This window comes from Rhinolophus hipposideros (genome assembly GCF_964194185.1).
Source record: "Rhinolophus hipposideros genome assembly, chromosome: 20".
In the NCBI taxonomy this organism is placed as follows: Eukaryota; Metazoa; Chordata; class Mammalia; order Chiroptera; family Rhinolophidae; genus Rhinolophus; species Rhinolophus hipposideros.
In genome coordinates, this window is record NC_138066.1 from 15,773,126 (window position 1) to 15,789,075 (window position 15,950).

At 50.4% G+C, this 15,950-nt stretch overlaps 1 protein-coding gene across 4 annotated transcripts in view; it reads right to left on the reverse strand.

The window, feature by feature from the left end:
* The window catches only part of ABR (ABR activator of RhoGEF and GTPase), a 172,245-nt gene that overhangs the window by 84,845 nt on the left and 71,450 nt on the right, over positions 1-15,950 (reverse strand). For 3 of the 4 annotated variants that reach the window (XM_081029805.1, XM_081029808.1, XM_081029807.1), the window contains exon 2: positions 9,748-9,932. In XM_081029805.1, coding sequence (XP_080885931.1) covers positions 9,748-9,855 — 108 coding nt within the window. In that variant the 5' untranslated portion in view covers positions 9,856-9,932. Of the gene's footprint in view, positions 1-9,747; positions 10,165-15,950 lie in introns of those variants that run through there. The other variant, XM_081029806.1, reaches the window with a different exon arrangement.

Here is a 15,950-nt window from a genome sequence, read left to right on the forward strand (position 1 = left end):
ATGGCCTCAGGGACAGACGGACCCCTGTGAGCCGAGACAGTGCCAGGGGAGGGGCACAGTCTCAGAACTGTAGCGCTGAGGTATAACTCTTTCAGAAAGGCTAACATGGAAATATCTATTGTGATTTTAAATGTTCACACCCTCTGACTCAGCAACTCCACTTTAAAGGATTTTTCTGCAAAAACATTTGTATGAGGGCACAAAGATCTATGTGCAAGGTGTTTATTGCATTGGTGTTTCTACTAGGGAAAGACTGGAAACAGCCCAAATGTCTATCAGAAGAGGATTGGTTAAGTGAGTTACGGTACACCCATAAAATGAAATACAGAGTGATGGTAATGCCAGGCCTTTTCTCTGGATGTGAATGAATGAATGAATGAATGATAAAGAAGGACGAGGTAGACCTTTAATTACTGATATGCAACATGTCCACCTACTAAGTAAAATAAGAGCAAATTGCATGATAGTATGAAATATGATCCCACTGTGTGTGTGTGTGTGTGTGTGTGCGCACATAAATATGTCATATAGGAAAATGAGAAACATACAACCAACTCTTAACAGATGTTCTCACTATAGGATGGGACTTAAGGAGGCTTTCACTTTCTATATTATGTATTTCTGTAAAGTTCGAATTTTCAGTGATGTAATCAGGGAAAACAAAGAAGTTTAAAAAAGAAGTGTGGTAAGTGCTATGATTGCGAAAGTAGAGTGAGCTCTGGGGGCACAAGACAGGCATATCTGACACAGCAAAAGTGGAGTCACGGAAGGTTCTCTGGAGGAGCTAACATTAAAACTCATACCTAAAAATGCATAAGGATTAGCCACGTCAGAGGGGGCTGCAGGGCAGACGGAACTGTGTGAGGCAAAATGACATGAGTTCAGATGGGGTGGAGAGTGTTCTTTCATTCATTCAACAGACATTTACTGAGTATCTACTGTGTGCCAGGCACAGTTCGAGGCACTGGAGTTTGCAAGGAGCAAATGTTTCATTAAAAAACTGACAAAGTTTCATTGCAAAGCTCACATTCTAGTTGGGGGCATGGTTGGCAGGCAACAAGGCCCGCAGAGGTAGACAGGGGTCAACTGGTCAGGCCAGGCAGGGCCTTGACAGCCTGGGATGGCTAAGGGCTGGCTTTTGCCACAGGACGAAGGGAAGGCACTGACCGCTTGTAAGCAGGGAGTGTCATGACCAGTCTTCAATGCATATCGCCCCACATACACATCAGATTACACTGTCTAAGACACTGGCTCCCCCTGCACCCAGCAGGAAGCCACGCCAGCCCGAACAAGGGCAGCGGGACTCTTGCTGATGACTCAACAGATCTAACTGTTCACAACCTCTGCTGCTTGCTGCCTCCAGAAAGGGCCAGGCACAGTCTCACCTCCAGGCCTTCCTCCAGGCCTTGGTTTGAAGCCCCTTCTCCCTCTTCTCAGCCTCCCAATTTTCTTGGCAGAAGTTCAAGCCCCACCTCTGGATTTTCTGAAGCTCAGTATACCCCGGGCCAAGGAGAACTGACCTCAAGGGGCCAGTACCAGGGGCAGGTGGTCGGTTACAGGCGCAGATGGAAACAGATTCAGCATCTTCCTGATAACTGTGCTCCTCCCTCTGCCTTCTCTTTCTCTGTTATAGAAGTCATTCCATAAATCTTATATAGAGTTTAATTACATAAAGCAAGTGTTGGGTATAAGCCAGTACACAACACTGTTTCTATAGTAAAACAAATGAAAACAAAAAAACTCTCGTGGGTTCTGGATTTGAATCCTCACTTTGCCTCTTGCCAGCTGTGTGACCCTGGGCAAGTCATTCATACTCCATGGGCCTCATTTTTCTCATCTGTAAAATGGGAATAATTACAGCATGAACTCTAGGGTTGCTGCAAGGACTAGTACATATACGGCAGTGCCTGGCACATGTCAAGTTCTCCTAAGCACCGCCTTTTCTCTTCTTATTTGGTAGTGGTGATAGGTGTGGGGACGACAGAAGTGGGGATCTCTAGCCTACTCCCCAGCTGTACCTCCCACCTCTTCCAATGAACCAAATGCCCAGTCACACCAGACTATCCTCCTTTTCTTGAACCTCCAGAGGTTTACCCACATTCCAGAACTTCCACCTTTATCTAGAATATCTTTCCTGACCAGTGCCCAGGCAGAACACTATCTACTCTCTGAGGCTGCCTCCTTCCTGATTCCCCCACCTGAGGTCACATGACTCCTCCCTCAGACGCTATACATCTTTCAGATGTACAGATGGCCTTGAAATAGAGGGAGGGTGTGTTTGTGTGTGTGTGTGGGGGGGGGCAACCCCTGTTCATACTAATTCCCAACAGCACCCAGAAGCATATTTTGTAAAAAATGCATGCTCAGAAAATACTTAGTGAGTGGAAGTGACCCCAAAAGGCTTACAGGGCCAAGAAAAGGGTCTCCCAAGAAGATAAATCAAGGGTTCAGGTTGGGTGGGTGGTTCCTATGGAAACTGGTCATATGATGTGGGCTCCTGGGGCTAGAGGGAACCCAAAAGTCACTCAGTTCTTCCAAAGAAAAAATCTCCTCTCTACCTTTAGTCACCAACCTCTGCTTAAATCCTTCCAAGGACAGGAAGCTCATTACCTGTCCCACTGCCAGACAATTCTAACACTTGAAATACTCTCCTTAATATTTATTCAAATCTTACCTCATAGTAGATACTATATCATCATCCTGCTCTCCACGGCAACACAAGATAATTTTCTTTAATTTAATTGGGTAATACTTTCCAATGCAACAAGTATAAAAGGGACTAGTGTGAGCAGTCCCCTCCTATTCCTGTACAGACACCCTCTATTGCATGTCACCCTCTAAGACCCTGAGATTGTTGGCTTCCCCATAGCCCTAAGGTCCTATAGCGATAGAAACTGGTTATATAGAAACCATCCGCCCAACCAGAATGCCTTGACTTACCTTGTCTCATACGCCTCCTGGGGCCATTACCACCCACTCAATCTTTTCTGAGCACGTACCTTTGCCCACTTAATGAATGCCCAATGTCCCCTAAGGGGCCTTCTTCCCCCGAGAACCAGCGTTCTAGACTCGCACATTTCTAACCTCCTTCTAGACCAGTGTTTCTCAACCAAGGGCATATTGCTTCCCAGGAGACATTTGGCAACGTCTGGAGACATTTTTGGTCATCACAACTGGGGTTTGCTACTGGTACCTAGTGGGTAGAGGCCAGGGATGGTGCTAAATACCCTACAATGCACAGGACAAGCTCCCACAACAAATAATCTTCTGGCCATTTCCAGAGCACAAACCCTGCTCTCAACAGTCCAGAACCAGAACCCAGGCTGAGGAGGGAGGAGAGTGCACGTAACCAGTGCCAAATACAGCGGGTCAAGCACCACTTGATTTCTATTGCCCAGCACTCCCTGCTTCCTCAACTCCCAAACCCTCATGGTAGATTGGTGTCCTGCAAGATGGGCTCACAGGGGACGCCCCCACAGCTGGGGCTGGGGAAAGGGAAAGCAGATTAAGGCCAGGTGGGAAATGGGCCAAGGTCACTCTAACCCCTTTCCGAGCAACGGGGTGCCTCTCTCCTTCCTCTGAATCCCCCAAGGTGGCACCCTCCAGAGGGGCCTTCACCCGGCAAATGCCACTGGGAGCAGAACCAATTCTGCCAGGACTAGAGCAGGACGGGAAGGCCAGAGAGCAGCCAGAGCTAGGGGCTTATGGAGAGCTGAGTGCACATCCCAGGAGAGATTCAGGGTCAGCCATCACCTCGGGAGCAGGTCTTCCATGGGGTACAGCACTAGGTGTTTTCACAGTCATTATGTCCCTTGGTCCTCGCAGCAGCTCTTCCACAGGAGGTATTTATTCTCATTTACAGCTGAGGGAACCAAGACACTACAGGTTGCCCAAAGTCACACCGGCGGGAAGAGGTAACACAAGCGGGAGCAGACAGTAGTGGTGCTGAGTCCCCCACCACTTACCAGCAGCTGTGGGACCTTAGGAAGAGGTCCCACATTAGTTTCCATGTCTGTAAAATGGGGCCATAATGCTGCCTACTTACTACACAGGTTGTGGTGAAGACTGAATGAGTTAATATTACAAAGTCCCAGAACAGGGCCCAGCATTTAGTAAATGCTAGGAAAGTGTGTCCATTTTTTCTCTTCCTTCCGCCACACAGGCAGGAGGGTGAGGAGTCTCCAGACAGAAGCAACCAGTCCAAGGTGGACAAGAGTGTCATCCATGTGAAAGACGGCACTAGCACCCACTAGTGGAGAAACTGGGCAACAATGATGGAAAATAGAGTCCGTGGGGTAAGAGCCAGCCTGCGATGGGGTGTTCTCTGCCCTTCTGGAGCCGGCAGAGCACAAAGCCCACAGGCCATCCAGCCTCTGCCCTCTGGCGGCCAAATGCCTCAATTCTCAGGGGCTCTCCCTGTACTTGTTTCAGGGGCAATGTAACACCTGTTGGGGTGATTATGTGGGTCAGCCAGCCTCCCAGTCCCACCTACAAAGACCCCAGGGCTCCAGGGCAGAGCATGGGTCTGGCCCATGTACCTGGGATCTGTAGGAGATCAACAAACTTTAATTGAATGAATGTTACTTTGGAAGCGGCCTGATTAGCCGATGTAAAATGGTGATGAACTATGACCCCAGCGCCTGGCAGGGAGAGGGAGATCCCAGACAGGCTGGGAGAGCTCCAAGTTCCCAGTGTGCTTCATCAGGTAAGACTAGCTCAGACAGGTGTGAAAGGGGGGATGGGCCAGAGAGGACAGGGAGGGCCAGCTGTGCAGGGGGCTGAGGGTGTCTCCCTACTTCCTACTTACCTCCTTCTCAACTCAGATAAGCTAAGGAACCCCCTTGCTCCTTAGTTTACTCATCTACAAAATGGGGGGCTCCCGTCGTGGTTGGAGTTAGGTGGCAATGAGGCCCACGGCCTCCCAGCATAGCACCTGGCACGTGGAAGGAGACAGTCTCCTTCTCTTTGCCGCGGGGACCAAAGACTCAGGAGGGGAGAAATGAAGAGCGAGCCTGCTGAGACATGAGGTTGGCAACTTCAGGAAAGCACGTCTCTGATTCCAGCAGGGGCAAGGAACACCTGAGAGGCAATCAAAAGCATGAGAGCCGCAAACACACCCAACCCAGGCCTTGAGCGCCATCCGATGGGAGCACGCTGGGACACAATCTCAGATGCTCCCAGCTTTCCATGTGGCCTCTCCATTTACGTAGCAGCAAATTCCTTGTTGTACAACCTCAAATCCCAAACCCCAAGTCTTCAGAAGGCACTGAGGAAGGGAAGAGGGGGCAGCAATTCACCCACAAGCCTGCACCTGCCCTCCTTTTTCCTCCCGGGCCATCGTTTCAATTCCACAAACACCGCGTGAGTACCGGCAGGTGCCCGCCTGGGAGCTGCCAGTGGGGACCATGGAGCTAGTAGTAACTGGGCGCCTCCCAGACCACGAAGGGCTCAGCGATGGCCTGTAAAAGCTTCACAAGGGAGGTGGGGTCTGAGCAGACCTGGCAGGCTCCAGCATTAGAAAGACCCAAGTTTAACTCTCGGTTCCCCTGGCTGGTCTTGGGCAAATTACATCACCTGTCTGAGCCTCAGTTTCCTCAACTGCAAAATGATGATCATTGGATGTAGGGCTGTGGTTGGACTTAAACGAGACAAGCCACGAGCTCAGAGCAAGTCTAAGAAGCTGTGCTGGTGAAGGGGAGGGGAACGGGGGGAGGGAGATGAAAAGGATGACGATGGTGATCATTTCAACCCTCCCCCACCCTTATCTTCAGATCCTCCTGCTAGCTGGCATCTGAACCCCTCAATTCTGCCTTTTATTAAACACCCTTTGACTTGTTCTGGGTACCACAGGAAGTACAGAATGAGTCTGATATTGAGTAGTCCCCAGACTGCCGTTTACAAAGTGCTCTGCCTCACACCATCTCACAGAAGTGTCACACAGCTGTGCGAGGTCAGGCGGACATTCTCAGTATCTGCACTTTACAGATGAGCAAACTGGTGCTCAGAAAGCATGAGTGACGTCCCCTAGATCACACAGATAGAAAATGACAGTGCTGAGACAACACCCAGGTCTTCTCTCTGTCTTGTAGCCCCCTTTTTACTGCTCCTCCCGAGAGGGAAGACAGAGGAGTCTTGGTGTCTGGGGAGCAAAACCATGTAAAGCCATGGTCCTGGCAGAGGGAGGGATGCCGCACCTGTTCGCTGAGATGGAGAGTCCCTGGCCCTCATTCTCAGGATGAAACCAGGCACTCTCCGTTGAACTGAGCCAACAGTGGTGTGTGGCCCTGGCCCTGCCAGAGGCTCTGCTCAGCCTGGGCCTGGGGACAACGAGGCATCTTTAGGACAGAGCTTCGGGTTTCACCCTGACACCTTGCGGAGGGAGGTACTGCACGGAAGAACAAGGCTGGAGGGGGGTGTGCCAGTGAGGGAGAAGTGTGTGTCCTGCCAACATCACAGAGCTCTGGCTTCCTCTAGGCTTCCACACCTGGCAGAACTAATCCAGCCCCAGAAAGAAGGCTGCAAAAGCAGATTCAGTCATTGTCCAGTAAATATTTACTAGCCTGGGTCTTTGCACTGCTCTTGGCACCCCACCCCTCAAAAAGCTGCTGAGGAAAGTGTTGTGCGCCCAGTCACCGGGGACTGAGCACCCACAGTGAGCCAGGCCCAATGCTGTAGGTCTCTCTGAGCTAGCCCAGTCTGCCCCCTTAACAACCCTTTAGGTAGTTAGTCCTATTTAGAAATGAGGAAACTGAGGCTCAGAGGGTTTATGACACTTCCTCCAACATCTCACAGCTTGAGAGAGCAGATGTGTATCTATCCAAAGCTCATGTTTATGCCATTCTCTGGGCTGCTGGGAGAGTAAGACTGTGATGGTTTGTGTGTTAACGTGACAGGGCCACGGTGTCCAGACATTTGGCAAAATGTTATTCTGGTGTCTGGACGAGATTAACATTTCAATCAGTTGACCGAGTAAAGCAGATTGCCCTCCCCAGTGTGGGTGGGCCACATCTAATCAACTAAAGACCCGAATAGAACAAAAAGTACACTGAGTAAGAGGGAACTCCTCCAGCTCCGTGTTGAGCTGGAATATGGGTCTTTTTCAGCCTTCAGACTCAGACTGAAACATCAGTTCTTGGATCTCAAGCCTGATGGCTTTCAGATTGGAACTTACACCATTGGCTCTGCTGGTTCCAGACTCAGAGTGGAACCCCAGCTCTCCTGGGTATCCAGCTTGCTGACTCCATGCCTTGGGACCTCTCAGCCTCTAATTCCTTATAATCAATCAATATCCTGCCCTCCCCCATGGGTTATGTTTTTCTGGAGAATCCCAACTAATACAAAGACCAAACCTTGGGCTTCCAGGCACAAGTTGGCTGCATATTTGGGTGTGGAATGCCAAGCTGCCAGAGGCCAGATAATCTAAATATCGAGAACAATTGTCTAATTTGGTCCAAAAGTCCCCTCAGTGCCCAAGACCCAAACAGGAAGCCTGGTAGGGAGGGGACCTGCCTGGCGAAATGAGCAGAGCCAAGTAGCAGAAACGTTAGCTTTCTCTTTTCTTTCTTTATTTTTAAAGTACTCAGGAAGAGGTGTGTCAATTCTCCCTTGCACCCCAATGTAAATAGCAATACTTGCAGAGTCCACTAGATGGGGCCCGCGACACAGAAGAAAGGGCAAAAATGCAACTCCAGGAGGGAAGGTAGAGGCAGGGGGGCAGTAGGCTGTGTCACCTAGGGTCCCCAAGGTACATAAAAGCTCTCACCCCTGCCTTGCATGACTTCTAATCAGCAGTGTAAAAATCAATCCTTGGGTTTTCAAGCACTTCAGTCTGTCACTGCAGCATGTCTGGATTTCAAAGTCCTCAAACCAAGTTATTCCCTCATAAGCCCCGAGGCAAAATGGGCAGCCACAAACTGAAGTTAAGTCACTGCCCGAAGCCTCAGAGCTCCAGGCCGGGCATCTCCCCGTTATGTCTGTGACCCATTTCACTGGAGAGTGAAAGCACCTGACGGTACCCTTCACCAGGGAATCTAAAAATCGATGAATAAGCCCTCCAGCAAGGTGGTCATGTGATGAGGGAAGAAACCAGGACAGGAAGCGAGGAGGAAGGCAGAGAGGGGAGAATGAAATGGCAAAGATACTTTTCTCTTTAGCGAGCGGCTCTCTTTGGCCACACATTCTCTCAGCCAGTGTTTCTCGCCCTGTGTTGGGTCCTACAGGAAATCTTCCTGCACCTGCTCCCAGTGGGGTAAAAGCTTAGATCCCAGCGGATCTCTGAGCCCTGTTGTGGTCAGAGACCTAAACACAGAGATGGGAAGCCAGAGTTTTCTCCTCGCTTCCCCCGTTGCCTTCATTTCAAGTCCCAGAATACCCTCTCCTCCATCAGTAGCAAAAATCCTGCCTGGTATGTCCACGATGGCTATCTCTCACCTTCCACCCTTCCTAGAATGACAGAGCAACACCCCAGAATGCTGGCTGTGGGGGGCCTGGACCTCACCAACACCCTCACCCATCCCCTCCAACTACCACCTGTCCCCACCATCCCTTCCCAAACTTGCACTGCCTGGTAGCCGCTAAGCTCTGCCTCTGTTGCTATGGCAACAATGTGGCTTCCCCCAAGTGGGAAGCTGGTTGCCAAGGCCCTGTTGCCAAAGGCTATAACAGCCACCCTGGTGTGTGAAGAGGGGGGTGAGAGCTCGACAGAGAGGTGGAGGGTGGCCAAGGAGCCTAGAAGGGAAGGAAGCAAGGGGTTCTCAAGAAATGGTGGCATCCAGACATTCATCCCCAGCCAGACTGGGGGGTGCTGGGCCCTGTAGAAGGGGAACATGTATCTCACAGCATCTCAGTGATTGCTCCTTGGGGGTATTAGAGGGAAGAAAGGGGATCCCCGCACACAAAACACACCTGGACAAGCCCTCTACCAAACAGGACTGGGTACTCTAATGGAGTACTCTCCCAATGGGGTAACAGTTTTGATTCTCCCCAACTTCAGAAAAACAGCCCCCAGGAATCCCTCTGTCTCATCTGCTCATGTGTCTCAGACACACGCATACAATCTAGGCCCAGACACAACCAGTCCCTGGCCAGCGACAGCATTAATTACAAGGATTGCAAACCTCCACACATTTCCAGCCCTCTGGCCTGTCTCAGAGCACACACTTAATATCCCTTATCAAACGCTTCTCTTTGGAGCAAAGCATCCATCAGTGGACAAGAGGCGAGGGGAACACCATTAGGGCTCCCTCCCTTCCGGAGTCCACAGAGGAGGGCTGGAGGGGGCCTTGGTCCTCAAGGAATGTTACAGAAGCAGTTCCCCCCACCCTATGGTGAGCGCCGAGTCCCGCCTTGGTTTGCTGAGCGGGCATCTGTACATCTACAGCCCGCAGGTCACAGACGCAGCCACTGCCCAGCCCGGGCCCAGAGAGAAGAGCCTGTTCCTTCCCTCAGGGCCCGTCCTGCTAGAGGGACTGAAAGAGGAGGTGAGGGTGTCCAGCAGGGAGGGGGAGCAGATGGTTGAAGAGGAGGCAGAGAGAGCAGCGGGTGGTGGGAGAGGAGCCTAGTCTGACAGGGGCTCAGGACTGGAATGCGAGGATGAGGGCAGCGACACTAGCCAGATCCTCATGTCCCCAGTCCTGCTCGCCAAGTAGTGTCCCAGGCAGAGCCTGGCCCATGACACCGACGCCTGCCTCCACCCTCCCCGAAAGCCCTCTCTTCCCTATACCCAGAAAGAAAAGCAGGTGTACCTACCGCAGGTGCCAGCCCCTCAGGTGGGGTGGGGGAGATGCTGTCCCCGCCACCCTGGTTGCGGGCGCTGAGCTGGGGCGACATGGTGGGTGACTCGTCGATGTACGGCATAGTCTCCGAGCCCTCTGGGGGCCCCTTCTGCTCCTCATTCCCCTCTCCGTCGTAGTCGTCTGCCCCGTAGCTGAAATCTGAGACAAGGAACAAGAAAGGCCACTGAGAGTCTTCCACCAGGGCGGCCAGGGACTGGTAGCGCAGTGGGCGCCTGCGGCGGCCCCCGGCGGCCATCACCCTGGCCACAGCATCCACGGCCCGGCACGAACAGGGGCTGCGTGGGGCCCAGGCTTCGTGAAGGGCTGAGCAGCACCAGCAGGCACGGGTAGCAGTTCAGGGGCTGCTGGGAGCCAGGGAGGAACGGCTCCGCTGTTGCCACCCGCTTAATAGCATGCCGGTCGCGTATTTCGAGCTGCTGTTTCCTTTGCCTCCTGCCTAATTCCAAGTCTAAAAATGAACAGTGGGAGCAGGAGGCAGGACGCTTCCAACTCTCCTCTCTGAGTCACCATTTTGCTTTTTATAGGGAATAAGGAGGTGGGGCGGGCCGAGCGATGTCACTTCCTGAGCTCCTCCTCCTAGGGTACCATTTGTACACTGAGCCCAATCCCTGGGGGGGAGGGGCAGAACAGGTTTCGGGGTGGGGGTTGAGGAACTGCACCCAAGGGAGCCCTCACCCCTCTGAACAAGGCCCCGTGCAGGATGGAGCCCAAGGCTGGCAGAGCGTGGGCGAGAAGGCGGCACAGAGACCTGGCAGGGACACGACTGAACACAGACTTCTGAAAAGCCGGCATTGACTTCTATCATTTCAATGGAGGCCTCCTTCAGAGCAGGAGGGAAGCAAAGGCTGTAGGAAGTCCGGCTGCTGTGAACCCCCGTGGCTGCTGGCACCACTCAGGCTCCAGAGCCCACGCACAGGCACCTCTCTCCTCCGACAGCAGGCTGAGCTCCTGGGGGCGCAGGGCAGCACCTCAGAAAGGCCCCAGGCCTAAGCCCACCAGTGAGGGTCTCTCCTTCACCACGACGTGCCCAGCACCCACAGGCCCACGTGCAGCAGCAGGACCTCTGGAGACTCGTGTGGAGGGAACAAGTGAGCAGAGAAATGCACGGTTCCTCTCAGGTCTGAGGCTTGAGCCAAGGTCTCCACTGGGACCTGGCTGCTCCTTCTGTGTCACAACACACCAGCCCCCAGGCAGCCGGCAGCCTGAGAATGGTGTCAACGGGTCACTAGGGCTCCGGGCCACAGCCGCACTCAGCCCAATCTGGCCCTTTGGCAGCCAAGAGCTTCCCCCAGCCTTGCACCTGCTCCCGCGACGTCCTCTCCAGTCCCCGTGTGGACAGTCCGTTAAGCTGTCAGGGAACATGGGCTATTTTGTCGCAGGATAGGCCACACGTGAAGAACCACTGGACCTAGTGATCAGCCACTGAGACGTGTGTATGCCACGTACCCGGCAAATAGGGCCCACGGCCGTGGAGGCTACGGGCCTGTGTCTGAGGCGGGCAGGGGGTGAGCCAACTCTGCTATTGCCAGGGGTCGGGAGGGGAAAGAGCCGCAGCATCCATTCTGCCCGAGTCTGGCACTGTGAGGGGGGCTGCCTGTTTGCTGAGACCTGTCCTCTTGGGAGAAGCACCAGGAGGAAGAAATGAAACATCATGTTAACCTGCCATGTCTCTCCCAGGAGGTTCCACGCTGCCCTATGACTGCCCGAAGTCAAGGCTGGGAGTTGGAGCTATGGTGAACTCTGGCGTGGCCAACAGTTCAGATTCCAGCAGGCCACCCTGGCTCTCCCGTACACTGACCAATTCCCAGGGGTCACAGGACCAGATCCCTCACTCAAGACCTTTCCCAACAGCAGAAGAGAGAACAGGGAAGGTGATGAGGCTCACGTCGGCGGCACCCCTGGGTCACAGCAGGGCGGGAAGGTCTCTGCCCCGCCCCCCAATGCCATCTTTTCCCCCTCGGAATCTCACTAACCTCCCAGAGAAATCTTCTCGAGAGAGCCCTCCTTGTCAGCAGACTTACCAAAGAGGAAAGGGAAGGGTGCCTGAGAGTGAGATGCTAGCCACAGGAGCGGGCAGGCTCAGGGGTGGAGGCAAATGCCCACAGACCTCTCTGCAAATGTTCCTGGATACCTCTGCTTTCCTTCCATCCTCCAGAAGACCCTGACAGCCCAGACAGTCAGTCAGAGACCCAGGAGGACCCTACCAGGAAGAGGGACACAGAAAAGACAGAGAAAACAACCCTCAGAGAAGGAAGGAACCCTGGGACCTTGGGAGGATGGAAATCTGCCAAGCACGGGCTTCGGATGATGGAAGGCCCCAGATAGCAGTGGACCATGGCTTGGCCACCAGGTCTCGAAAGAGAGAAGGCAGAGAAGGTCGCTGACAGCCAATATCCACTTCCCTCATAGGAACATAAATCTCATTATATTCGGAGTGGCAGTGTGCCAAGCGGCCAGGGAAAAGACTACTTTTCCTAGTGGTGTGGGCCATGGGATTAACTTCTGGCCAATGAGATGTTAACTGGATACTTTAAGAAAGGCTGCTAAAAGAGACTGTTCTAGCTGAAAAGTATGCTTTTTGGGTGTGTGTGGGGGGTGCCTCTTCATGTTTCCTCCTCCTGTTGCCCGTTTGGAAAGCAGATGATACGGTTGGAGCCCCAGCAGAAATATGAAAGCATGAGGAGATAGAAGCCAGCAGTGAAGAGAGCTGAACAGAAAGTTAGGAACCTGGGCTGATAATGGCACAATGAGCCCCCATTCCACCCCAGGACTGTCTACCACTGGACTTCTTTTCCATGAAGAAAAAAATGCCTATGTTATTTAAGCCACTGTTATTTAGTTTTTATGTTATTAGAGGAACTCAAATCTTATTGTAACGGATCCAGATGGTTTTCCTTGATATGTTGTCTGGGTGCTTTCCTGGCTGCCATCTCCGTTTCTTCTAAGTCTCCTGGGTGGAATCCTCTTTTTCTTCCCACCCCTTAAAAAAATTGGTATTCCTTATATATCCTTACAATAGAGGACTGCTCAGCAATAACAAGGGACAAACTACAGATACACGCCACAACATAAATAACTCTCATACACTTTTTACTAAGTGAAACAAAAGGGCACATCCTACATGGTTCTACTTATATGAAGTTCTAGAACAGACAAAACTAATCTGTGATGAAAGAAATATACAAGTAGTGGTTGCCTCTGGGGGTGGGGTAGAGAGAGGAAGTGACTGTAGGGGGCAGAGGTAACTTTCTGGGGTGATGAAAATATTCTGTATCTTGGCAGGGATTTCAGGTACACGGGTGGATACATTCGTCAAATAGTACACCTCAGATCTGTGTGTTTCACTAAACATTGAACTCTAGTGAATGAAATCATGCTTAACGTACTGAAGAAACGTGTACTGATGTCGGCAACTTACTCTGAACCACATGAAAAAATAAGACGGGTTGGTGACATTCAGAGGGATGAATAGATGTGTGATAAGGCAAGTGTAGAAAAAAGGTAATTATAGACTCCAGATGATGGGTACATGGGTGTTCCCTGTATCATTTTTTAAACTTTTATGTACGTTTGAAATTTTTCACAATCAAATGATGGGGAAAAATTGGTGTTCCCCCAGGCTTCTGTCACTCATGCTCTGCTCCCTCTCCCTAATCTTACTTATACGCCGGGGAGAGGTATGAGCTGCGTCTCTCTGATGGTTTCCTGAACATCTCCATCTACTATGCCAATCACTCAACTTGGAAACCTAGGAGACACTCTAGATTCCTCATCTCCGACACTCTGAACTCTCCCCATTTCCCATCCTCCTCCTGACCCTCACTAACTCTTATGAAGACAATTCCAACATTCTCTCTCCATGACAGCCAGACTGCCTATCTGACCATGTTTCTCCCCTGGTCAAAATTCAACAGTTCCCCATTCACTTCAAGGATACAGTCAATCTCCTCAGCTCGAGGTCCTTCATAGTTAGCACCCGACTCTACCTTTACAGCACCCTAGTCTGCTGCCCTGTAATAGAATATCTTCTAGGTCCCTGTATTTGGTTGAATAGCAGTTCCCACATGTATGTGTCCAAATCCTAACCTTGGTTACCTGTGAATGTGACTTGATTTGGGAAAAAAGTCTTTGCAGGTGTAATTAAATTAAGGATGAGATCCTCCTAGATTAACTGAGTGGGTCCTAAATCTGATGATGTGTCCTTATAGGAAACAGAAGGGGAAAAGACACAGACACGCAGAAGAAGGCCATGTAAAGATGCAGGCAGAGATGGAGTTCGGCTGCCAAAGTCAGGGAATGCATGGAGTCACCAGATGTTGGAAGAGGCAAGCCAGAATTCTCTCCCTAGAGCCTTGGCCGGGAGCATGGCCCTGCCTACACCGTGGTTTTTGACTCTGGCCTCCAGACTGAGAAAATACATTCTTGTGGTTTTAGGCCACAAAGTTGGTGGGTTTTCTTGTTTGTGTGTTTCTTATTTTTACGGCAGCTCCTATGAAATTAATACAGTCCCCAAACACACAACACTGTTTCCCATCACTGGACCTTTGCACATGCTGTTCCTATATCTACAATACCCTCCTAATCCCTTGTCCAATCCAGTGGAATTCTTTTTTTTTTTTTAACTTTTATTTATTTAAGTGTGTGTTTACAGGACCCATCAGCTCCAAGTCAAGTAGTCATTTCAATCTAGTTGTGGAGGGCGCAGCTCACAGTGGCCCATGTGGGAATCGAACTGGCAACCTTGTTAAGAGCCCCGTGCTCTAACCAACTGAGCTAACCGGCCGCCCCTGGTAAAACTCCATTTAGCCTACAAATCCAGCTCAGTTACACCCTTCTCCTGGGAACCCCCTTGTCTCCTGAACATATAAAGCACTTTTGCAAACCAATGAGAAAAAAATATGAATACCTCAATTTTCTAAGTAAGTTAGAGGAATGAAAATTAAAAAGAGAACTACTAATGCCCAGTGTGTGTGTGTGGTTTTTTTCCTATCAAATTACAAAGATTAGAAAAAAAAAAAATACCGAGAATTGTCAGGGAACAGACACTCAGAACTTCTTGGAGGGTATGTACAACTGGCACAACTTTTCTGAAGTCAATTTGGTAACTGGTATCAAAAGCTTTAATAGTTGGTACAGCTTTTAAACCCAACATAATCCAAGACTGAGTCATAAGAAAGTAATTCTAAATGTACATAAAAATAAAGTTTCAAGGTTATTAATCATAGGGCTGTTTATGCTTATGAACTATTAAAAACAACCTGAATGATTAATTATAGGGGTTGGTTGAGTAAATTGTGGTATTTCTGCAAGATGGACTATTAAGTAACTGTTAAAAATTATATGGATGATAAAAAAATATGAATGATGTACATCACCTGATTAAATGAAAAGGAAATGAAAGTATAGTATGATACTATGTTTGAAAAGAATAGAAATGTTTGTATATGCATAGAATAAAGCCTACAAGGCAACAACACAGAACAATTATAAAGCATTTAGATTCTGGGACTTGGGAAGAAATTAATACGTGGTTTCTGCTCTCTAGGACCCTAGCGGACGCTGCTTGTCTCCTACCCAATATCCGTCTTCCCTTCTTCCCTGCTTACCGCACTCTGGTTTTATATGAGGTGGCCATGGATCCAGTTCCAGGTAAGATACCCATTTTCTCTGCCTTTCTTACAACAAGGAGTGGCCATGTGACATCATTCTGGTCAATGAGACCCTAGTGAAATATAACGGGACCTCTGGCAAGGCCTTTGCTTTGAAAATTAAAAAAGGGCCTTCTCGCCTTGAAGGCAGATGTGATGACAGGAGCTACAGTGTCCATATTGCTGCCATGAGGAACTCATCGCAAAAGAACGAAGACATTTCCCTGATGCTGATGAGCTACTGAGCCACACTAGCACCAGCTTACCTCATTTTCCTGCTACGTGGGAAAGATAAGCTCGTACGGTGGGTTTTCTGCCACTTAAAATGAACACATTCCCAAGTGATACCTTTACAGCCCAGCAGAGGAAGGTAGTCCAACAAGCAACAAAACATTCTAGATGCTATGACAGAAGTACCTCACAGGTGAGACAGAGAAGAGGGAGCAGCCAACAGTGTGAGTAAGAGGACGGCTAGAAGGGCTTGGGTGATACTTGAAGGGAGCAGGCT